Source organism: Lissotriton helveticus, chromosome 1_1 (genome assembly GCF_964261635.1).
Source record: "Lissotriton helveticus chromosome 1_1, aLisHel1.1, whole genome shotgun sequence".
Lineage (NCBI taxonomy): Eukaryota > Metazoa > Chordata > Amphibia > Caudata > Salamandridae > Lissotriton > Lissotriton helveticus.
The window spans coordinates 132,478,690-132,504,989 of record NC_136057.1 but is presented as its reverse complement, the minus strand read 5'-3'; the positions used below and the strand labels follow the sequence as shown (position 1 = coordinate 132,504,989).

The 26,300-nt window shown below is 44.1% G+C and overlaps 1 protein-coding gene across 5 annotated transcripts in view; it reads right to left on the bottom strand.

Moving 5' to 3' along the window:
- LOC144769768 (N-acyl-aromatic-L-amino acid amidohydrolase (carboxylate-forming)-like) overlaps nucleotides 1-26,300 on the bottom strand; it is a 263,725-nt gene that overhangs the window by 8,953 nt on the left and 228,472 nt on the right. For all 5 annotated transcript variants that reach the window (XM_078654120.1, XM_078654189.1, XM_078654055.1 and 2 more), the window contains exon 5: nucleotides 25,582-25,689. In XM_078654120.1, coding sequence (XP_078510246.1) covers nucleotides 25,582-25,689 — 108 coding nt within the window. The remainder of the gene's footprint in view (nucleotides 1-25,581; nucleotides 25,690-26,300) is intronic.

Here is a 26,300-nt window from a genome sequence, read left to right as displayed (position 1 = left end):
TGCGTCCTCTCCAAGAGGCACTGTCCAAACAGTGGGTGCAATGCATGGTGTCGTTCGACGACCGCATAAGGGTGACAGCGCAAATGGTGAAGGCTTTGCACTGGTGGATGGCGCCAAAGAACCTATCTCAAGGACTGACATTCCTACTTCCCGCAGCTTCTCATGTCATCACGACTGACGCCTCCTTGGAAGGTTGGGGGGCCTTTCTGCAGGAGTTGCAGATAAGTGGTAAATGGTCAGTGGAAGAGAAGAAACTCCATATCAACCTTCTTGAATTGAGAGCAGTTTTCTTGGCCCTGCAGTCATTCCTACCAAGGATCAAAAACTCCCTAGTGCTCGTCAGGACCGACAACAGTACGACGATGCACTATCTCAACAAACAGGGAGGGACGCGCTCGCTGACACTCTCTCGCGAGTCGCAAAAAATCTGGAATTGGCTCATACACAACAATGTAGCCTTAAGGGAGGAATATGTTCAAGGCACAGACAATGTGCTCGCCGACGCGTTGAGCAGGCAGAAAACATCGTCACACGAGTGGGAGCTAGATCAACAAGTTATCGACCAGATCTTTTCCAGATGGGGCACGCCGCAAATCGATCTCTTTGCGACGAGAGTGAACGCCAAATGCCCACACTTTGCAAGTTGGCATCCCCAGTCAGGGTCTCTAGGGAATGCATTTTCCATCGCATGGCGCAACGTCTTTGCGTTCGCCTTTCCGCCATTCCCGATGCTTCCCAGAGTCCTGAGGAAAATGAAGGTGGAACTTTGTACTCTAATTCTAATAGCCCCAACTTGGCCGAGGCAACATTGGTTCACCGAACTCAACGTCTGTCCCGGAAACAGCCGATCCACCTACGGCAGTATCCATCTCTGCTCACGATGAACGGCGGACAGGTTCAACATCCGGATCTAAAATCTCTCAGGTTAGCCGCCTGGCTCCTGAGTTCAGAGGGTTTCGGAATCTGAATATTCCGCAAGATTGTAGAGACATTCTGGCCAGGGCAAGGGCGGATAGTACGAACAAAACGTACTCCCTGAAGTGGAAGCGCTTTTGTGTTTGGTGCGCAGATCAAGGAATTCGGCCTTTCTCCTCTTCACCGGACCAAATCGTACCTTATCTATTACATCTGGCACAGTCGGGCCTGGCCCACTCCTCCATCAAAGTACATTTGGCTCCAATTTCTCGTTATAAAAGAACTGTAACGGGAACATCTCTCTGGTCAAACAGGTTGGTTAAGCAATTTCAAAAGGGCTTATACAGATCGTTTCTGTAGCGATCGCCCTTGGCAGAGCGGCAAGTTGCCGCAGACATCATGTTTTCAGTCGTCTACGGAAAAACTACCAGTCCCAGAAGGCCAAGCGGCGCTGGGAGAAGGCACAATGGGAAGAACTTACTTAAGCTCCACCCCTGGAACAAAACGGGGCTTGTCAATCCTGTTCCTGGTTTGTTCCATGTTGTTTGTGCATCTGGAGACTTTGCCTTGGAGATTCGTGACTAGCCTATTCGTCAAGTTTGCAGACAACCGCCGCGACGACGAAGTGCCTGCGTGGTCAGTTGAGCAGACACCCGCCGCGACGACGAAGTGCCTGCGTGGTCAGTAGAGCAGACACCCGCCGCGACGACGAAGTGCCTGCGTGGTCAGTTGAGCAGACACCCGCCGCGACGACGAAGTGCCTGCGTGGTCAGATTACCAGCTTCTCAGCGTGTCCCTGTGAGTACAACAGAGCCGCGCTTGTTTGGGAAACATTGAGGAGAGCGGGCTCGCTCTCTTCCGCTACCTTGTTTGTTTTTCTTTGCTTCGAAGCCTGGAATTGGTACTAGTGCAGTTCGCACGTTTCTTGGTTGTTCTTTATTTGGAATCCTGCTATACGGGCGTGATTGAGCCTGCTGACAATCTACAGCTATACTTACCCCAAAAGGTGTATTTTGGGTCTTTCTGTGAGCATTACATTGCAAACATACTAACCGTGGAGAGTATCAATCCTCAGTATTTCCTTGCTGGATGTTGGTTGGAAAGTGAAGTAACTTTTCGACACCTGTGGAGCAGACTTACCTGTAACCGTTTTACCTCCAGACTTCTTTCACGGAGTATCCATCCACAACAGTGGTAAGTTCCGGACCACCGGGGAGGTGGGGATATTCGAGGCAGTATGGAATTACATTATCCTCTCTATGTCTTCTCACCCACCTCCAGGGAGGTCTTCCCAGTAAAGCCGCTGACCCTAGAACCCGTCCTGAAGAGCTCAGAAGACACCCACATCCCTCCACCTGTTTTCCCTTGCGGCCTCCGGCTGTGCTCGCTCCAATAGCGGTGATCATCCCATTGTTGGGTGACGTGCAGTGGGAGGTGGCGAGGACAGTCATCCAGTCGTCCCTGCTGGGCATTGGATTCAGGTTAGTGGCGCATGCGATTTCTTGCGCTGCTTTCAATCGTTACAGATTGACAAGCCCAAGAACGCTAACCAGCCTGGACGATGGATACAAACACCATACTCACCTCTTTGTTGGAAAGCGTCTCGGAGTTACAAAGCGAGGTCCAAACATCTCGCGCCGAGAACCAAGCTTTATACAAGGAAGTGTCGGACTTGCGCAGAGAAATGTCAGATCTTGCCCTTAAGGAACCGCGTGTCAAACCTTTGATACGGCCTGCTACCTTGCCCCCTCCTCCATCATTTCAACCTGGAGGAACGTTTGCAGCCCCTTCTACGTCCTCAGACGCCGCCCCCACGGTACATATACTGCAGACACATGGCATACCTCTAGCTCCTCCCGAAAGGTTTTACGGAGACCCCAAAAAGTTTGAGACCTTCCTAAACCAATGTCGCCTTCATTTCCTCTGTAAGCCTCAAATCTTTCAGGATGAATCATCCAAGACAGCCTTCGTAATGTCCTACATGGGAGGGAACGCATCCGGTTGGACCATTCCTTTGTTGGAACGGAACGATCCCATACTACATAATTTTGCTGATTTCTGTCTTGAATTGCGAAAACTGTTAGACAGAAAGTCCCACATGTTATCGTTAGACCGGGAGTTGATGACCTTACGCCAAGGATCACAGGATCTATTGTCTTATATCACGACTTTCAATCGTCTCATTGTAGAGACAGACTGGCCGGCTCAGAAACGGATCTCTCTGTTCTATCAGGGCCTTCGGGGGGAATTGAAGGACGTATTAGCACAGGTGGTGCAATTGCCTTCTACATGTGAAGAACTTATCGATTTAACAGTCCAACTGGATCATAGATTGTTGGAGCGGAGAGGTGATCGGAGCCGAGGGGACTCTAGGTTCTCCTATCCCATGGTCAGATCCCGACAAGCGGGCGAGGAAAAAGCCAAGCCCCAAGAGGGGCCAGAACCCATGCAAATCGGAGGAATCCGGGGCCCCCTCACCAAAGAAGAAAGGGACCGGAGAAGAAGACTCAAACTATGTATGTATTGCGGTAAAAGCGGACATTTTGTTAACGACTGTAGAACTCGGGCTTCTACGTCCGGAAGGAATGCCTTTCCCAGAACACAGGCCACCTTGAGGATGGAGGAGCCGTCGGAAAACTAATGGTCTTGGATCAGAAAGAGACCACTGATTCAAGACTCCAGTCTACACCGGTCTCCCCTTACGTAGCTAACACCCTTCACCCTGCAGTTGCACACATGAATATAAATGTGACTCTACAGGTGCCAAATCAGAAACCTTTCCAGGTGGACGCCCTGTTGGATTCGGGGGCCACAGGGAACTATATTGATCAAGCTTATGCAAGGAAAATGGGTATCCCCTGTGACAAGAAAACAACGCCCGAGATGGTCAAGGCAGTGGATGGCACAGACTTGTCGTCAGGACCTGTGACTCAGCATACCCTGGCATTGTTGATGGAATACGGAGCCAATCACTATGAATACATCCAATTTGACCTCATAGACGCCCCACAATTCCGGCTCATTCTAGGCATGCCCTGGCTTACCTTACATGACCCCTCCGTTTGCTGGTCAACTCGCACAGTACGGATGACATCCAAATACTGCCATGAACATTGCCAGAACAGGGACCTTCTCCACAGTGTCCCAGAACCCTCGCCTGCCTCTTGCTTAGCTGGGGCCTGCTCAGTTGACAGGTTCTGCTGTGCCACGGTTTTACCGGCCGAGTACCACGAATTCGCCTCTTTGTTCGATAAGAAAAAAGCTACTCACCTGCCTCCACATAGGGCATATGATTGCCGTGTGGACCTTGTTCCAGGTGCGGATCTCCCCTGCAGCAGAGTGTATGCCTTAACCGAAAAGGAGACACAGTATCTAAAAACCTATATCGATGACAATTTGGCCACCGGGTTCATCAGACACTCCACTTCCCCTGTGTCTTCGCCTATGTTTTTTATCCCCAAGAAGGATTGTGAGGAGTTGCGTCCATGCATTGACTACCGAGCCATCAACCGGGTGACGATTAAAAACCGGTATCCATTGCCCTTGATTCCCGTTCTAATGGACCAACTCAAAGGGGCACAGTACTTCACCAAACTCGATCTTCGAGGGGCCTACCATCTCGTGAGAGAAAAAACCGGGGATGAGTGGAAAACGGCATTCAGAACCAAATTCGGCCTCTATGAATATCGTGTGATGCTGTTTGGCCTATGCAACGCCCCTGCCGCCTTCCAGTTTTTCATGGATGAGGTGTTGCGGGGGTGTTTGGAGTCTTTTTGTATCGTCTACATCGACGACATTCTGGTTTACTCTGCCACTCTCCCAGAGCACATCACACATGTAAAGGAAGTATTGGAGAGGCTGCAAAGAAACTCTTTGTATGCCAAACTTGAAAAATGCCTTTTCCACGTCCAACAGGTGGCGTTTCTGGGTTATGTGATCGATGCCCAAGGATTTAGGATGGACATGAGAAAGGTTGAGGCCATACTCACTTGGAAAACGCCGCAGTCTGTCAAATCTGTTCAGAGCTTTCTTGGCTTTGCCAATTATTATAGGCGCTTTGTTCAGGACTTTTCCAAGATCATCCATCCCATCACGTCCCTCTTGCGGAAAAATGTTTTGTTCAGATGGGGGGCAGAAGCAGAAAAGGCTTTTCAAACCCTCAAGGAGAGGTTTACTCAAGCACCTATCCTTCGGCATCCAGACCCCCAGCTGCCTTTCATTCTCGAAACGGATGCCTCCCAATATGCTCTTGGCGGAATACTGTCACAGCGTCACCCTAGCACTGGACAGCTTCATCCAGTGGCGTTTTATTCAAAGAAGCTCACTCCTTGTGAAATAAACTATACCATCACGGACAAAGAGCTCCTGGCTATTAAAAGAGCATGCGAGGAGTGGAGACATTACCTCCTTGGGGCCGTGCATACCGTGGAGATCATTACGGATCATCGCAATCTCCTGTTTTTGAAAACAGCAAAAGCCTTGACGCCTCGTCAATTGAGATGGACCCTTTTCTTTTCCGACTTCGACTTCGTTATCAGATATAGGCCTGGAACTCGGAACGGTAAGGCGGATGCTCTCTCTCGATTGGGGGAGGATGACACATTGAGACCTGTTGAAACTCCTTCTATACTTCAGGGCATCGAGAACACCGAGGCCTCCATTGCCTTGATCACCTCAGACGACTTTCTTGAGGATGTCAAAATCGCCCTCACTGACCTCGACATACCCGCATGGGTCCTTAAAGAGCCAGATCATCGCTGTGAAAAGGATCACTTAGCGTATCATCACCATGCTTTATATATTCCCCTCATTGAGCTGCAAACCAAAGTGATGAAATGGGCCCATGACTCAGTACTGGGAGGACACATGGGTGTGTACAAGACACTCTCTACTGTGGAACGGTCCTTTTGGTGGCCCAGTGTCCGGACTGATGTGAAGGAATACGTAAAAAACTGTGTGGTTTGTGCGCAAGGAAAATCTTGTCATGCTAAACCAGCAGGATTGTTGCACCCTTTACCTATTCCGTCAAAACCCTGGCATACCTTGTCCATGGATTTTATAGTAGAAATGCCTCCCTGTGAGAAACAAACAGTCATCTTGGTGGTGGTAGATCATCTCACCAAGATGGGACACTTCATCTCCCTACCGGGTTTGCCTACCTCCGGAGAATTAGCGAAAGTATTCTTGCAAAATATCGTACGTCTGCATGGACTACCGAGTGTGGTGATAACAGATCGGGGTACGCAATTCACCTCTCATTTTTGGAAGGCGCTATGTACCATCCTACAGATAGACGCTCGCCTATCATCCAGCGACCATCCACATCGGATGGTAAGACAGAGCGGTTGAACCAAACCCTGGAACAATACCTACGCTGTTTCACCTTACAAAACACTACCGACTGGACCACCCTGTTATGGTTCGCGGAATTTGCGTACAATAATGCAGCACATTCCACTCTGGGATGTTCTCCTTTTTTCTGTCTGAACGGATTCCACCCGAACATGCTTCCCTTTGAGTGGCCTGTTACTTCCCTAGTTCCCACCATCCAGGAACACCACGCTCATCTCCGGGCTATCTTGATAGAGGCTCGGAACAATCTGAAAAAGGCTCAGGACGCCCAGAAGACGTTTGCTGACAAACGAAGGACCCAGGAACCCGAGTATAAGGTAGGCGATAAAGTCTGGCTTTCTACTCGTAACTTACACCTGAAAGGAGTGAACAAACTGAAACCTAAATACATAGGTCCGTATGGTATCTGTGAGGTGATCAATACCGTGGCCATGAAACTCTCTTTGCCTGTGTCTTGGTCCATACATCCGGTTTTTCACGTCTCGCTTCTACGGCCTTGCCTACCTAGTGTCCGGTTGCCAGAGCGCCCTGGTCCTGTGGAAGTGGAAGGGCAGGAGGAGTACGAAGTAGGGTCCATCTTGGATTCCCGTATGGTACGGGGTCGGGTCCAATATTTAGTCGAGTGGAAAGGCTACGGTCCCGAAGACCGCTCATGGGAACCTGTGGACCACTTGCACTGTCCTGATTTGGTTGCGCTTTTCCATGAACGCTATACCGGTAAGCCAGGACGACCGCCGGGACGGCAGTCCTCGAGGGGGGGTTCTGTAGCGATCGCCCTTGGCAGAGCGGCAAGTTGCCGCAGACATCATGTTTTCAGTCGTCTACGGAAAAACTACCAGTCCCAGAAGGCCAAGCGGCGCTGGGAGAAGGCACAATGGGAAGAACTTACTTAAGCTCCACCCCTGGAACAAAACGGGGCTTGTCAATCCTGTTCCTGGTTTGTTCCATGTTGTTTGTGCATCTGGAGACTTTGCCTTGGAGATTCGTGACTAGCCTATTCGTCAAGTTTGCAGACAACCGCCGCGACGACGAAGTGCCTGCATGGTCAGTTGAGCAGACACCCGCCGCGACGACGAAGTGCCTGCGTGGTCAGTAGAGCAGACACCCGCCGCGACGACGAAGTGCCTGCGTGGTCAGTTGAGCAGACACCCGCCGCGACGACGAAGTGCCTGCGTGATCAGATTACCAGCTTCTCAGCGTGTCCCTGTGAGTACAACAGAGCCGCGCTTGTTTGGGAAACATTGAGGAGAGCGGGCTCGCTCTCTTCCGCTACCTTGTTTGTTTTTCTTTGCTTCGAAGCCTGGAATTGGTACTAGTGCAGTTCGCACGTTTCTTGGTTGTTCTTTATTTGGAATCCTGCTATACGGGCGTGATTGAGCCTGCTGACAATCTACAGCTATACTTACCCCAAAAGGTGTATTTTGGGTCTTTCTGTGAGCATTACATTGCAAACATACTAACCGTGGAGAGTATCAATCCTCAGTATTTCCTTGCTGGATGTTGGTTGGAAAGTGAAGTAACTTTTCGACACCTGTGGAGCAGACTTACCTGTAACCGTTTTACCTCCAGACTTCTTTCACGGAGTATCCATCCACAACAGTGGTAAGTTCCGGACCACCGGGGAGGTGGGGATATTCGAGGCAGTACGGAATTACATTATCCTCTCTATGTCTTCTCACCCACCTCCAGGGACGTCTTCCCAGTAAAGCCGCTGACCCTAGAACCCGTCCTGAAGAGCTCAGAAGACACCCACATCCCTCCGCCTGTTTTCCCTTGCGGCCTCCGGCTGTGCTCGCTCCAATAGCGGTGATCATCCCATTGTTGGGTGACGTGCAGTGGGAGGTGGCGAGGACAGTCATCCAGTCGTCCCTGCTGGGCATTGGATTCAGGTTAGTGGCGCATGCGATTTCTTGCGCTGCTTTCAATCGTTACAGTTTCCACCTGTAAGGATGTTGCCGCCTACCTGGCATTTGAATGTGGTTCTTAATAAGGTCATGAAGCACCCATTTGAGCCAGTGCACAGAGCCGACCCAAAGTATGTCTCGTGGAAGACAGCACTACTTCTAGCGCTCACATCTGCAAGGAGGGTGAGTGAGCTGCAGGCGTTTTCAATCCAAGATCCTTTTCTACAGTTGTAAAACGACAGAGTAATTCTGAGAACCAACCCTAGGTTTATTCCAAAGGTCCCGTCAGACTTCCACCTAAATGAACCGGTGGTTCTTCGTTCCTTCTTTCCGAATCCAAGCACAGCAGCTGAAAGATCACTACATTCTTTGGATCTCAAGCGATGCTTGAAGTTTTATATTGACAAAACGAAAACTTTTAGAAAATCTAATCAGCTATTCGTAGCTTACAGCAGACCTAGGAAGGGTCTACCGCTTACCAAGCAGAGCATCTCCCGATGGATTTCTGCAGCCATTGCTTTCTGCCATGACCAAGCTGGACGGCCATTGCATTCCAAAGTGGGAGCGTCTCCACGAGAGCTATGTCCACTTCTATGGCACTCTTTGCAGGGGTGCCGGTTATTGACATTTGCAGGGCGGCAACATGGAAGTCGCCGCATACCTTCATTAAGCACTACTGCCTGGATACGGAGCTGATGAAAGATGCACCAGTGGGACAAGCAGTGCTTCGCCATCTATTTCAGTAAGGTGAGCCTTCCTCCGTCCCTCCATCCTACTCTGGTATGCACATTTCTCTACTAATGCTTATGGTCGATGGCTTTTGATGGTTTATAGTTGCATGATATATGTTATATGATGACTTGTATATGCCATTCCATCAGAAATGTGCTTTTGGCATTGCTTGCTACTCTGATTCAGGCATGTGAATCTATGAAAGACACCCATAATACTGGATAAGAAATGCGTTACTTACCTGTAACTGCAGTTATCCAGTATTGGTGTCTTTCAAAGATTCACATGCAACCCTACCGCCTTCCCTGGAAGAACTCACCTTATTCTCTCAGTAACACGCATACTTAGCCTAGTGCGTACGAAAATCTGAGGGACTGAGGCTCCTGACAGGAAGGTTCTAGAGGGAGGTGACAGCTGATTGGTTCTTCTCTGGACTTTGGTTCTTTTCACAAAAGGACCTAGATATGTTACTAATGTGAGGCCTTTAGGCCTACTTTTCTCTATATATGTCTATAGGACATTGCTTATTTATGTACAGGGGACTCCCATCTCGACGACGGGGAATGATTCAGGCATGTGAATCTATGAAAGACACCAATACTGGATAACTGCAGTTACAGGTAAGTAACGCATTTCTTAATGTATGTATGTATATATTGCTAAATATAAAAAGTCTTTCACTTCTTTGCATATAGACTCATAAAAAACTTTGCTTAAATTGCCTTTTGTCAATGATATTAATTTGTATATGATTAATCTGGAGAGTGAACCTCGTTGTAAGGAATAATTTATGGTGTTCTTCTATTTATTGTTTAGTATAGATAGGTTCCAATGCATTATTTGTATTTGCATGTGCGCTGCTCTGCGAGACGTGCTATATTTGAGAATGGACTTGAAGCTCTGCCCATATTTTTCATTGGCAAATGGTGGCTTCTGATTGGTTAATAGGCTTGTTAGTCCCGCCTTAGTACCGCCTTGTCATTATGAGGACTGGCCCTTTTACTTCTGTTGTTACATGGTATGTCTTCTTTAGTCTTCTAGTCATTTAGTCTTTAAGCACTATTTTCTTTAATGAGTTTCACCTACTGCGGGCATGACATGCTTTCCCACAAAATTCAGCGCGCCTTGCGTGCGTTCCCTTTCCAAACAGCCCAGGACAATGGGGGCCGCTTCTTTGAAATGAAATAGGTCTCGCATTTATAAGAGTTGGAGCTACTGGCAGTGTAAATGACAATGCCTTTTATTTAGGTGTTAATTATCAGAACACATAAATAAAAGGCATTGTCATTTACAATGCAAATAGCTTAAACTCTCGCAAATGTGAGACCTATTGCATTGCAAATGCATGTTAGTTTTTGCTTTCTGGTTGCTGGAAAACCCTGAGTTTGTTGTACTAGACTTCTGTTTCTGTGTTTGTGGAGTGAGGGGGAAATACAAAGGTTGCTACAAAATGGAGTTAGTGGTAGATGTGGGAGGACACTAGGATTCCTATAGTGCACTTCCCCAGCCCTCAGAACGCAATTTGAGTCTGGCCGAAGACGTTCGCCATCTGAGAATGCACTAAGTGAGTAGCGGTATCTGTAGCAGGGGGAATCTTCACCGCATTGGTTAGTGTGTGTCCAGGAGTCATTCCCTTTCACAAGCACATGCCAGGCATAAATGTGGCATCTGCAGGCACCCACTTCAGAACACTCAAGGACCTGAGGAAGAGGACTGGACCTGGTGTCTGTGACCTGAGAGGTAAAAAAAACACACAAAAAACGGGCCAGTTAAAAAAAATTAAAAAATATTTAGATGGAGATTTTGTCAGAGGACAGAAATAGAGAGGTGAGGGAAATCTAGTGTGAAATCACCAACCAAGATCGATGAGAAAAATGGAAAGGTGCATGGAGAGAGGCGTTGGAGAGAAGAACACGGGGAATAGAAAGATAGGTGCCATCATTGTAAGAATGTATCGGCTCCGCATTCTTACGGTTATCCTCTGCTAGGACCTTTTTTGGGGGACAAAGGTTGATCATTTGATGTTTATTCCTTCAATGCCCTAATGTGGAGTTGTGCTTGCTACCTCCCGCCATCAGGAAGCACACCATTGGCTATTCGTTATCCATCACCGCCTTCCGTCTGTACCATTAAACTGCTTCAGTGATGTGCTTATAAAGGTTGGACTAGGACATGAGTATAACACTGCCTCTGTCCAAAGTCTCCTTTCTGGTGAAGAATTGGCTTGGTAGTTTGGTCTGCCCTGTTCCCATGATGCACTGGGCCAAGGACAGACTAATTTGCATATAGCCAGGTTCTGAGCTGGGATGGGGCAGTGAGCTAAATAACGGTGATGGATCAAGCCCTGATCTTTGGACTGGGTAAGAGTGGTCTGCTTAATTCAGACACTCTGTTCATCACCACCCCTTTTCTGAATCATTCTGTCCAAAGTGGTGCCAGGTGCTCCGGGGATCATTTTAGAATAGATTTTGAACCATTAAGTGACCCCACATTGAATAGCCTGGAAAGTACTTTAAAATGAGGAAGAGGGGAGGAATGCGGTGGAAACCGATTTCTGGGGTTTGATTTGCAGCCATAATGTAAATTTAACTGACTTTTTTTGTGTGGATTGCTAAGATTTTTCCCTTGTGAATAGATGGACAGACAGAATGGTAATTAGCATATACACAGACATCCAGAATGGTATGTGCTATTTATTGCCACTGTTCGGTACAAGGAGGAACCATGATTCATGAGAGGCGAAGCCACCCGTGGGTTACGAGGGCACTCTTTATTCTTAAGAATAGGAATAAAAAGCATCTCACACTCAGTGTAGCTGCATATATGGGTTTTACAATTATGTTTTTTCATGTGCAGCAATTCTAAACAAACATGTTGAACCATAGCCATACCACAAGGGGTTAAAGCCGTGCAGTGAGATCAAATAATAATGACTAGGCCTTTTGAGTTGGCCCAAGTTGTTTACATCTAAGGCAGTGTTCCTCCAGCTGTTGTCAAGGAACCTCTGGGGGCCCGTAACTGTTTAGAAAATGAAATGATTTCAACCGATTAATAAAGTATTTATCAATAAAGATATAAAATAGAAATTTCTAAATATTCTGCAAATGTTTAGGGATTTGAAACTGAAGGCTAAAAATTAAGTTGGTATCCTCAGATTGATTCGCGGGAGCAGTGCAAGTGCATTAAACAGAATGTAGGATGGACAATGACTGGCCTCAATTGAATTTAAAAAAGCTCAAATGTTCCTATTAAAATTAAAATTGTGATTTTTAAAAAAGTATTTGTGTGGATTAAGTAAAATATTTCAGCATTTGTGTATTTGTTTTATAAATGTTTTCTTCCCTGTTTTTGCGTGCGGTTTGGCAGTTCAAATTATTAAAATTGCTTAGGCCGGGTCCACAGATTCTGATAATGACTCATTGGTGGTCACCAAATTCCAATAATGATGCAGTGGGGGACTCTAATTTCCAGGAATGATTACTTGGGGGTCCACTGAAGTCAAAAGGTTGGAACCACTGGTGTAAAGTGATTTAAGAATGGAGTTTGTGACAAATTAATAATTCTTTTCTCGTCATTCGTTCTAATTTTTTATTAGGCCTCATTTATTTTCAGAGGCAAGGCATAAATATATATATACTTATATATTTTAATTTTTAAACTGGAATCCTCAACTTCGCTCACTAAGCTAGCGCCTCCATGGTAAATGTGGTCTTCAGACTTCCCAAGAATTGAGAGAAGGGCATCTTGCCCCATTTTAACTTTCGAATTGTTCGTTTGTGATACACCATACCATGTTTGCAGGTATATACACTCCGACAACTCCTGCGAACCGTCAGCTCTATCACTGGTACTTCAACTCTGCGTTGCCCTGTCCCCAGCACTCCTTTCCCACTCCATGTGCAGAGCTCATGCACAACTACAAATACAATATTAAAGCCCATACACTTCAGAGGCAGGCAGTATCTATCTACACTACATCTATAGTTAGGATTTCCAGGGTAGTTTGTCGGACCAATATATCACTAAGTTTTAGTCCCCTATTACAACAAAACTACTGAATGGATTATCACGAAATACAATAAGGATCCTTTCCTAACAACGATTACAAAATATTCGCTCAGATTTTGGCACAAAGGCGTGGGTCTCTCTCTAAAAATCAAATCCATCAAGATCAAAAGGGCTTTATGAGAGGGAGACACTTACACGAGCTAACACACCAACTCATTGGAGCCATTGATATTGCAACTCAGGAAAAAGTCCCCCTTGCGGTCTTTACATTTGACAAGGCAAAAGCGGTCGGCCGCGTAAACTGGTCATATCTGCAGAAGGTTATCCACCATCTCAAACAAGGGAGAAATTTCTTAAGGGTCATTGCGAATATCTATTCAGCCCCGGTAGGGAAAATACTTATAAATGGCAGAGTCTCAAAAGGTTTTTAAATTAGGCGAGGCACTAGGCAAGGCTGCCCACTTTCCCCACATCTTTTCAACCTATATATAGAACCTCTAGCCAACATGATATGGTCTTCCACAGATATTATACCTTTTAGTTTTAATGGTTGGGTCCTGAAAGTGGCGTTATATGCCGATGATTTAATGATCTACACAAGTAGCCTGAATGATTCTCTCACTACCATAAACAGCTTATTATCAGAATATGGGAGGATTTCGGGCTATCAAATAAACCATCAAAACACTGAAGTTATGCATTGGAATATAATGACCCCTCTGATAGAATCTAATATTAAAATTAAATATTTGGCGATAGAAATTCCAAGAAACATCGAAGAAATTCCCCAAGTTAATCTCGATCTTAAAACTAAAGAAATGAGGAAACTGTTAAAGTCACGGAGCTGTCTATATCTTACTTTCATGGGGAGAGCAAATGCTATTAAAAGGATTACCCTACCAAAATTTACATTCTTATTCAATGCTATGCCTCTAGAGTTTAAGTTAACGAGTATAAGAAAGATACAGAGCGAAATCAATACTTTTATCTGGGCATCTAAAGGAGTGAGAATAGCTTGGCGAAAGCTCTGTCAAAAGAAGCACCGGGGAGGGATTGCTAGCCCAGACTTAATCATGTACTACAGAGCCTTTCAATGAAAAAATATTCGGATACTCTTTCGCGCCCACAAATTCTATCCCGGCTATTGGAAAACTGTAACAGATTATGACCAATGCCTTTATAAGTTCGGTCACCCTAAATACTTCAAAAAGATCAGACTGAAGGTTCTAAGATCAGCATACAAGATATGGTTTGAGATTAGGAAAATATGGAAGTTACCGTATTATAGTCCTCTGGCTCCGATATGGAATTCGCCGGGCACTCCAGAATGTCTGAAAGACTCCCTGGCAGGCCCCCTGAAAAAAGCAGGATTACAGACATGGGTTGATCTTCTAGAAAATGGAAAGCTTAAACAATGGGACGTTTTAACAGAAAGAACTAACAACGAAATATCGAGATTCAAATACTATCAGATGGCCAGCTGGGCAAAAGAACAGCTCATATCGCCGGACCTAAGCGGAAAGCTGGAGGAAGATATACTGAAGAATCCAACTCGAAAAGAAGTATCAAAGTGGTACTGGCACCTGATTGAAGGAAAAGAGGCCGACTTCGATATACCTGACGTCGTATGGAAGAAAACCTTCCTGGATAAAGACTTGCAACATATTTGGCAAGTATCTTGCACTTTTTTATGGCACATTATTGTTTCTGCACCACTCAGGAGAAATCACCTTTTTACCTTGCACAGGTCGTATTGGACTCCTGAAAAATTGCACAAGATGAATACACAGGTGGTGAAACAGTGTCCCAAATGCGGAGGGATGGAAGCTAATGATATACATATGTTTCACTCATGTATCTACCTTGACGCCTACTGGCATGCAGTTGGTAAGGTCATTGATAAAGTTTTAGACACTAACATCAAGGTAAGCTCTTTCACTATTAATTTTGGTATTTTAGATAACGATGATTCTAGCATTAACTTGAGTAAAAAACAGAATTATTTTCTTTTCACTGCTATGTTACTAGCTAGACGCGAGGTTTGCAAAAATTGGATTCTTTCAGCACCACCTACAGTAGAGGGATGGGTTAGAGCAGTAAGAAAGTTTAGAAACTAGGACGAGCAAAGAGGAAACAGTAAGCATACAAAATATTGGGTGCTATGGGATGGAGCGAAATGGTAGGGTAGGGAGGGAAGTCCAATGATTCAAAACAACACGATCAAACAAGCTCCTGAGTGATTTCTCACTCATGATGGTACACTATGGTTTAAGACTCAATGGAACTTTCTGGTATCCTTTTATGAAATGGCCTAACCTTGTCTCTCTGGGCTTTTAACTCCTTGCACGATCATGAGACGTCCTGGTTGCCAAAATCATAAAGATCGTATAAATGAGGACTAAACAATTTTTTTTTAAAATAAGGATCCTTTCTGGGCCATAACCTATATTCCTGCCAAATTTCATGACAATCTGTTTAACCGCTGTGCCACAACATCTGTGTAAATGTCTGTGGATAATGCATTGGTGGAAAAACGTGTTTTGAGATCCCCCTTTTATCTTTACACCCCTCAACTAATCACCATGATTCTTTGCATTATCAGCCAATGTAGAAAATGAACAGGTCTGCAAAGTTTCATGGAGATTCCTCAAACAAAGGGAAAAGTTATTTGCAAGCGTAAATCTGCGGATTTCCTCTGTCTGGGAAATCTAACTATAATACACAGTGGCTACCCCCACTCTGTAATATATAATAAAATGCAAAATTGCAAACTTATTTGCTCAGTTGCGATCTAACGGTAGTCCTGATGTAGTGATTCCCAAAAGAGTGGCCACGATATATTAACTGCGGATGTAAAGAACGGTGAGGTAATGACTGACGCCGCTTGAGGTATTTATCTTAGTGCTAGAGAGTGGTGCATATGAGCACATATTTAAGATACTCACTTATTTGTATATTTAGGGTCAGATGTAGGTAATCTCAATTTACCTATTCTTAAATACCGAATCATACAGATTCGGTATTTAAGAATAGGTAAATGGGATGTAGGAAATTTTTCGTTACAAATTACCGAATCGGTAAGTTTCGGTACTTACCGAATCGGTATTTACCGATTCGGTAATTGCCATTTATTCCTATGGGCCTGGAGGCCCATAGGAATGAATGGCAATTACCGAATCGGTAAATACCGATTCGGTGAAAGGGGGAAAACATTGAAGGGTGGCAGGGTGTTACTTTGACACCCTGTTGCACCCCTCAATTGTGTATGGGTGCACATGTGGCACACATACATGCCCTAAGGGCATGTATGTCTGCCACATCGCACTGTTGGAAAAGCAAAAAAAATGCTTTTTCAAAGGTTTTCATTATTTACCACCAACTTGTAGTTGGTGGTCAACTAACGAATCCTTAACTGAGGAATGCACCAACTTGAGTGCTCCCTACATCCTGGATTCGGTAATTTACCGAAATCGGTATGTTAAGAATTCGGTATTTTACCGAATCCTTAAATTACCGATTCAGTAAAATACTGAATCCTAAAAAAATGCCACCTACATCTAAAAAGCCCAATACCGGTCCATAACGGCCGAAATTCAGTAATTTCGGCCGTTACCGACCGGTATTGGGCGACCTACATCTAGCCGTAAGTGTTTATTTTCAGGAAAAAGAAGTTCTACTTCAAAGTACAGACAGTTGGTTACAGAGAGATCTCCCAAAGAAACTATATGAAGTCCAAGTCCCAGACTCACACAGATCTGGTCTTTACCCAGAAGAAAAGCAAGAGTCACCATATCCCTGACGCCGGTGTTCTCATCCCCTCTACCCACCTGAATGACTAGCTATGCACTATACCCATGCTGCCTCACTATCTACGGTCTACCTCCATTCAGCATTCAACATGGCTACCTCAGAACTCTACCACTACCTCCAGAAGACTCAGCACTCTTGGACTGCCGATCTTCTTCGGTATACCGAAATTTAGCATTCAACACGGCTACCCCTGGACTCTACCACAACCTCTAAAAGCCTCAGCTCTATTGGACTACCAAACTTTTTACTGAAGACTGCACTAATATGTTTAACTTATCTTGAAGCAATGTTGTAAAGCTCTCTGATACCCACGGGTCAGTTCAGCGATATATAAAACTCCATAAATAAATAAATTATCCTTCCTGCCGCTGGCTGCACATGGGAGCGTTGCCAAAGCGTGCTTCACAATACATCTATATTTGTTTGTAGTTTACCAATACGATATTTCTATAACTTAGATTGAAAGAAAGGGCACCAGATCAACTACACGTTTTCCGATATTCTGTAACAGTTTTGGGAATGATTTGAAGACGGGAGGCTCCATTATGCATTCTCTTTTCCTTCTTCATTTGTACTGCACGTTTAAAGAAAATAGTATGATTCCCACCATCGCTGACCAAACGCTGAACTGCTGACATTGACGGACCATCGCTGCTTGAGGTGGAGAAACTGTGCAGGCTGCCCTTTATCCCTCTGCTGAGGGTTACCGCCGCTTCCGCGCTACAGCTCGCAGCACCCGCTTCGCGGGTGCCGCATCGCGGTTAGCGGTGAGGGGCCGACGCTGCTTGGGAAATCAGCTGAGGAACAAAGACCGGAGGAGCCTGGGAGGCGGAGCGTGAGCAGGGACTCAATACACCAAGAGTTCCTGCGGTGATCAGGTGTTGCTGGACGCGCCCCCTGGGAGACACGCCCCACGCTTGTCCAAACTTAAGGCGGGAGCACCCGGAGATCAGCGGGAGACCAAACGCTTAACTGCTGACATTGACGGACCATCGCTGCGCTGCTTGAGGTGGAGAAACTGTGCAGGCTGCCCTTTATCCCTCTGGGTGCACAGACATAATATCGACTCCAAAATATCGTTTGGACAGAATATCGAGTTTTAAATATCGTTTGGAGAAAATATCGACAGGACAGAATATCGACAGCCAAAATATCGTTTTTAAGGTAAGTGAAGTAATATCGACTGTAAATAATATAGAAAGTAGAAAATATCGTTTTTTATATAATATGTCATTATTTATAGTGTTTTTATGTTATAATATGTGTGAAAAGTGTCATTTTATGTTATAATTATTTTTAATTAATGATTTTTTAAAAATTATTGTGTAATTTTATTCTGTAGCGGGTTGTGGGTTTATAGGGGAATAGGGTGGGAAGTAATTTAATTATAATTAATTAAATATGTAAATTTATTAATTGGTAGTAATAATTAATTAATTGGTAATTAAATAATATGTGTTAATTATTTAAAATTTAATTGGTAATTAATTTAATTTAATTTATTAATTGCTAATTATGTAAATTAAAATAATGTTTTTCCTGTAGCGGGTTGTGGGTTTATAGGGGAATAGGGTGGGAAGTAATTTAATTATTATTTATTAAATATGTAAATGTATTAATTGGTAGTAATATTTAATTAATTGGTAATTAAATAATATTTGTTAATTAATAAAAAAGTAATTGGTAATTTAATTAAATTTAATTGAATAATTGCTGATTATGTTAAATTAAAGGGGTATTTTTAGGGTTCAGGGTCAGTTTTTAGTTTTTGGGTAAAGGGGTATTTTTAGGGTTCAGGGTCAGTTTTTAGTTTTTGGGTAAAGGGGTATTTTTAGGGTTCAGGTTCAGTTTTTAGTTTTTGGGTAAAGGGGTATTTTTAGGGTTCAGGGTCAGTTTTTAGTTTTTGGGTAAAGGGGTATTTTTAGGGTTCAGGGTCAGTTTTGGGTTTTTGGGTAAAGGGGTATTTTTAGGGTTCAGGGTCAGTTTTGGGTTTTTGGGTAAAGGGGTATTTTTAGGGTTCAGGGTCAGTTTTTTAGTTTTTGGGTAAAGGGGTATTTTTAGGGTTCAGGGTCAGTTTTTAGTTTTTGGGTAAAGGGGTATTTTTAGGGTTCAGGGTCAGTTTTGGGTTTTTGGGTAAAGGGTTTTTTTAGGGTTCAGGGTCAGTTTTGGGGTACAGGGGTACAGGGGTACAGTGTAAAAATAAAGTAAAATTAAATTTACATTAATTTAATTTAATGAAATTAAATTAAATTATATTTAAATAATTTTAAATAATTTAAATTAAAAAAAATTATTATATACTTACCAATACTTACGTTGTAATGGTAGTGCGTTGTAAAAGTTGCGTTGTAACGTCATATATCCACTGTTGCACTCTTTGCAGTGGGAATAGTAATTTTTACTCTTTTGTATTTGTACGTTAATAATATTGGCTATTATTTAATTAAATTTTGTTGCTATATATATTTATGTTTTAAGAAATATGATTAAAAAAATATTATTTTTTTACTTTCATTAATTATTTAATTATTAAAAGTTATTTTAAGTATTGTTAATTATATTTTAGTAATTAATTTTTTATATTAATGTAATTAAACATTGTTTTTATTAAAGTCGATATTTTTTACAACTATATTTTTGTAAACGATATTTTGTACTCGATATTTTTGTACTTACCTGTTTGTACATACAAACTTGATATTTTGGTTGTAGATATTTTTTCCTCGATATTTTGGGTAGTCGATATTTTGGTAGTCGATATTATTTCAGTGATCCATCCCTCTGCTGAGGGTTACCGCCGCTTCCGCACTACAGCTCGCAGCACCCGCTTCGCGGGTGCCGCATCGCGGTTAGCGGTGAGGGGCCGACGCTGCTTGGGAAATCAGCTGAGGAACAAAGACCGGAGGAGCCTGGGAGGCGGAGCGTGAGCAGGGACTCAATACACCAAGAGTCCCTGCGGTGATCAGGTGTTGCTGGACGCGCCCCCTGGGAGACACGCCCCACGCTTGTCCAAACTTAAGGCGGGAGCACCCGGAGATCAGCGGGAGACCAAACGCTGAACTGCTGACATTGACGGACCATCGTTGCTTGAGGTGGAGAAACTGTGCAGGCTGCCCTTTATCCCTCTGCTGAGGGTTACCGCCGCTTCCGCGCTACAGCTCATAGCACCCGCTTTGCGGGTGCCGCATCGCGGTTAGCGGTGAGGGGCCGACGCTGCTTGGGAAATCAGCTGAGGAACAAAGACCGGAGGAGCCTGGGGGCGGAGCGTGAGCAGGGACTCAATACACCAAGAGTCCCTGCGGTGATCAGGTGTTGCTGGACGTGCCCCCTGGGAGACACGCCCCACGCTTGCAACGCTGCCACAAAAAGGTTAACCCAACGCCTAGCGGGACGCAAGCGGGACGCCCGGGGTGAAGCCCGGGCAAAGGGCGGGCCCTCTACTGCCCTCCGCGGCCAGAAGAGGCTGGGCTGGGGCACCCCCCTTTAAGCCATCGAGAGAAAAGGTAATTGTGCATACAGTATATTAGACCGACTAGCTAAACTTATTACTCTGTGTTGTCACTGGTGTGGGAGCAACCTATCATGAGGAAGCTGGCAAAAAGCACAAGGATGCCTACACTAAGGTCGAGCACTAAACAAAAAATGGACACCCCTCAATCAGTACCAACTTTAACTGCCATTGACAAAATGCTACAGCAGACAATAGGGGTTGTAGCTGATGCAATAGCAAATACGGAGAGAAGGATGTCCCTACCACCGACTATTATCGTTCGAGACACACAGGAGGGGGACATGGATATTTCTGTAGCTACTTTGGAGGCTTTAGACGGCCCGGATATCAGTTTTGGTGTCACTTCTTCCTCTTTTGTGGACCTCCCGTGCGCTCAGGCTGTTACTGAGAATAATAAGGAGACAACGAACATAAACACAAAAAAGGCAAAACCAAATAACACAAAGGGAAAAGGACCCAAAGATCACTCAAATCATGAGGGGAAAAAAGGTCAAAGTAAGACTACAAACTATAATTTGGTGGCACCCATAAACCCGCCCACATCGGGAATCCCTTGCTGGATCACTAATATGGTGGCTGACCTGAAAGCTGATCTAGAAGATACCATCACAGCGCTAATTAAACCCCTTATGTCAAAAATAGACAGATTAACCTCTCTGGTAAACAATAAGGGAGTTGGTACAGCAAGACAATTAGTACAGGACGGTACCGCGGTAAAAGCGAGACAGGATGGGCGTTCACCCAAAACAAATTTAAAAGATAAGGTAACATCAACCACTGAACTGGCATCAAGTAAACCAACGAGAGAAAAACAAATGAATGCTCAAGATGCACAAAAAGTACCAATACCTCTAAATCCTGGCAGCACTAATGAGATAACACAGGCCCAAACTAAACAACAACGTCAAGGAATTGCTCAAGTATTAAATGGAAACAAAGCTCAAACTTCAAAAGATAATCCTAAGTCAAATGCCACCTCGTTAGCGAACGCCCCGGAAAACAAAATTACATCGACCCGCTTTAGGACAATTAATCTTCCCCCTGAAGCTTTGCCCTTTGTAGTTGTGTTGACAGGAGTTCCACCACTAAGAGAGGGTAAAAGGGAAACACATTTGGAACTAAAGAACAAATGTGTACAGTGGTTGCAGTTAAATCAACCCCTACCCCATAATATCTGTGGCGAAACCCTCACAGTAAGGAGGGGGGATTGGATTGGGAAAGGAACTAAAACATTAGGAGGGGATATAATAACAGTTAACTTTAGAGACATTGCAGCAGTTAATTATATATGCAATGCATCCCCTAGTACATCTCAAACCCAAATCCATCCCGTACACTTATCATACTTTTATCCATATACACCACAAAGACCTGCACAGAGAATTAGAATCCCGATGAATAGGGCCCATCAAATGGAATTCCAGCCCAGACCGGCCCAATGGCAAATGCCACACCAAGCAACCCCAATCTATGATTACTTCTTATCCCAGTATGCGCACTGGAATAGGTTTAGCGCACTTGAAGAGGTCGATTGACATGTACAGGCTAAATCTTGTGCTCTTGACACCCCCATAGGATCTGAGGAGGAAGGGTCAAGTGCAATAGATCTAGGAACCCCCAGTACTATAGGATATAATAATGTTAAGGGACCCAGTAAAAAGAGTTTTAAGTCAAAAAAAGGGAGAAATAAAATAAAGGAATATTTAATTCATAAAAAAAACCCTGTGCCGAACAGACAGGCTAGTGACATCAGCCCTGAAGTCTGTACCTATATATCAACTATAGAGGCAGACCAGGAGGAACATTCTTTAAGGGGTCCAAAAGAACAATGTACGGGGGATAATTACGAAAACTTCCGAATTATATCCTGGAATATTGCTGGACTAGCAGCCAAATTTGATTCCCAGGAATGGCATAATTACATTACTAAATTTCAAATCATATGCCTACAAGAAACATGGGCTGTTGATCCCAATCCATATAGTCTAGAAGGGTACAAATGCTTTGCTGTTCCGGCCATAAATTCACCATCGGGGAGAGCAAGGGGAGGACTAATAATGTATGTAAACCTTCAAATTCAGGGTGTATGGTCCAGTTATAACTGGGACTCACATAATATACAAGTTGTCGGATTTCATTTTAAAAGTTTCAATCTTATTTTTCTAAATTGGTATAATGCCGTTGGTACGACGGGAAAGGGGTCCGTTGTTAAGGAACTGGACTCCTGCTTAGAAAAGTTGAGTTTTGCGAATGAGACACCAAACCCCCCAAATATAATACTCTTGGGGGATTTTAATTGTCATCTCTGTGATAATTTAAAACCGTTCAACAGAGATTGGTCAAGATGCACTATTTTGAAAGGGCCACATTTTGCTCATGTAACGGAGGGATGGGAGCTAGAGAAACTAACGAAAAGGTATAATTTGGTCCACATTTTGGACCTCGTTAAGTTGGGTGAAAAGGGAGACCTCAACCCAACTTTTAGAGGTAGAGGCTGCCAGTCTTATATTGACTTCATTCTAGTTTCAACCCTCCTAAAGAAAAACATTAGTAACATGGCCATAGACACTAGCATCTTTAGTGACCATAACCCTCTGACTATTGTGTTAAAAGGGTTTGTTTTTAAAAAATCTACCAAGAGATTAGATATCACGGAAAAGGCAGTGGATCAGGGAAGAAGGATCAAGTGGGCTAAGATTGATGGAGACAGATTTTATAAAAAACTGATAACAGAGGGTCTTAACGCCATAAATGTATGCCTTGATCCCCTAGTGGAAGGAGCGCTAGTGGTTAGCGCATTTGAAGAAATCGCACGTTACGTAGATAATCTTCTGAGGACATCAAAAAATAACAAAGTGCCTTCCACTCCACGGTGGTTTGATTCTGTTTGCACTAAGGCGCACAAAAAATGTAAACTTAGCCTTCATGCTAGACCCAGAGACAAGTTGACAATAGCACAAAACAGAATTGAATACAAAAAAACACTGAATAAACGGAAAAAGAGTCTACAAAATCAAGCCTGGGAGGATTTAAGGGAGGCTGCAGAAAGGCGAGACATTTCAGCTTTTTGGAAAGTCATTAATACTCCATGTTTCCAGGACCCAGGAGCACCAAAAATAATGAATACTATCTTACCTGAACAATGGCAGACTCACTTCCAGAGTCTTTATAACTATACAGGACATCTAATCCAAGGGGAAGGACCAAGGTTAATAAAACACTCAAAATTGGACTTTTCCCTGGAAGAAGTAACATCGGCTATAGCTGGGCTCAGCAAGAATAAAGCACCCGGCCCTGATGGAATACCCCCTGATCTGTACTTGAGCAATATAGATCTTTGGGCACCGCTGCTCACGAGGGTTCTGAACGAGGCAGTGGTGGCAGGACTGCCTCGCTCTTGGTCAACAGCAACTATAGTGCCGATCTATAAAAAGGGGAATCGTGATGACCCACAATGCTATCGCCCCATATACCTTATAGATGTGACGGCGAAAGTTTTGGGATGTGTCATTTTACGCCGTTTGCAGGAATGGGCTGAGGAGTACCAGGTCCTATCAGATGTTCAATATGGTTTTAGGGAGGGTAGATCCACCACTGATCAATGCTTGAACCTGTACCTACTGGCAGCAAAATATGCCATCGCTGGTAGTGGGAATATATATATATGGGGTTTATGGACCTCTCCGCGGTCTTTGATCGCATAAACAGAGAAAAACTTTGGTCATTATTGCTACATCTAGGAGTGGATCAACCCCTTGTAGATGTCCTAAAAAATCTACACTGGAATACGTCTGCAAGCGTGAGATATAACCAAGAGGGAAGTAAGACCGATCCTTTTGTATGCACCAGTGGAGTGAGGCAGGGCTGCATTTTAGCGCCCTTCCTTTTCTCTATATATATAAACCTCCTGGAAAAAGAACTTCTTAAGTTACAGGTAGATTCGCCCCAAATTGGCCATCGTGCGGTGCCGGTATTATTATATGCCGACGACGCAGTACTGTTAGCCAGAACCCCCCTGGGGCTGCAGAAGTTGATTGACGGTTTTGTTGATTTTATGGCCAAACTTGATCTATCAACAAACCTGGAAAAATCTTATATTATGTCAACAGGACCCAAGGAAAAAGGGAAAATTACTTATCATATTGGTTCACATAAAATTGGGCAGGTTAAGACTTTTTCTTATCTTGGTGTACTGTTTGACAATCAACTGACTTTTAAACCCCTGGTGGAGAAACACGCAACTAAACTGGCGGCGTCATCTGGCGTTATTATGGGGTTCGGGAGAAGACTGGGTAGATGGTCCCCAGAACAAATATTAAATCTATATAGATCAATATGCTGTGCCAAGGTTACTTATGGTGCAGAAGTTTGGGGTTTTATTGATAAAAAATTACAACTGATACAGGTGGAAGAAAATACGTTCTTCAGAAGAATCCTGAAAGTGCCACAGAGTGTACCGGCCTTTATCATTCATGAGGAAGTTGGAGAGTCGTACATCGAAGATCGGGTTAGAAGCAAACCTCTTTTAGGTCAAAATCTGGACTAATCCCGATGCGTCCTTCACAAGGGAAATTATAAAAGACTGCCTCAAACGGGATAAATGGGCTCATATACCTTGGCTGAAGGACATTGATTGTAAAAATTTCTTCACAGACCCAGAATCCCTAACTACTGAGAATAAAACAATGGTTAAAAAACTTTTCTCGGAACGGCTAAGTATGATCAGGGCGGAGAGGGAAAGACGAAAGCCCACTGTCTTATCTTACTGCCAACTAACAGTGAAGCAGGGAATGGAACCACACCTGAGGGTCATGTATAATGCCCAGGATCGTTATCATATGACCCGTTTTAGACTGAATATGCTCCACCACTTATTTTCGGTCCCCCCGGGTTCACTCTTACAGTGGAGGCGAAGGGTACCTGCGGCTGCGACGCTAGGTCTCCGCAGGATACCCTTCACTTTGTTCTGCTATGCCCCTTTTACTCTGCCCCAAGGCGCAAGTTTTTAGCAGGGATTCTGAAAGAAACAAAACTCAGACAAGCAAAAATGGCCTTGCAATTCCTACAGGAAGCCCCAGATGCCCATACACTGTTCTGTATTGTGAACTTTATCCGAGTTGCATTACAGTTAAGGAACACAAGAGAAAATTGACTGTAATACCATTTAACCCTGTATGGATAACTCCTTTTCCTAAGCTTAATGAAATACGTGTTTTTAGTTAAAAAAAAAAAAAAATTATGTGTATATTGTGTATGTGCTTTTATGGTGTCTTTTAAAGTACTGAATAAAGATTAATAAATTTGAAATTTGAAATTTGAAATAAATTATCAGTTTCGATAATTTCAAACCTTGGTTGAATTTTTCGATGAAATCCAGCCCATGTCTGATGAGCGCTCTCATTTGTTCGAGACAATCTGCTCTGACAACACCCTGTGGCTGCGGCCCAACCTCCATCCCTGAAGAGAAAAAATTGGAAAGTTTGAGGTGAATAATAATGATAATAATATTCCACATTTGTAAAGAGAGAACCATCACCCGTTAGGGTCTCTAGGCGCTGGGGGCCGTAGGGAAAATTAAGCAAGCTATTGCCCAGAGTCACATGGTGCTGGGCTAATCTGCTGCCGGCCCCGGGGATCGAACCGTGATCCCCAGATTCTGGAGTCAGTCACTTTGGCCACGGCGCCACACCTCTCCCCTACAAGGACATCCTCAGAGATCTCACTCACACCACAAAATACCTTAACACCCACTTGAGATAACTTCTTCTGCACCATCAGGCATTCTTCATAGAGACTATCAACTTATACTGAGTGTAGGTAAACATCTCTCACAGTAAGAGTGACATCACACAACATATTGATTTGTAATAACATCTCTCACAGTATAAGGGGCATCACACACAACCAGTATAAGTCAACATCTCTTGCAGCATCCACACAAAACCTTTTCTGTGTGAAGTGACCTTCTATACATCACCAGACATCTCTCACAGACCTATGTAATCTATACCCTCTGTCCTTACAGTATTGCACATATGACATCCCCACATATACTATCTCATAGCCAG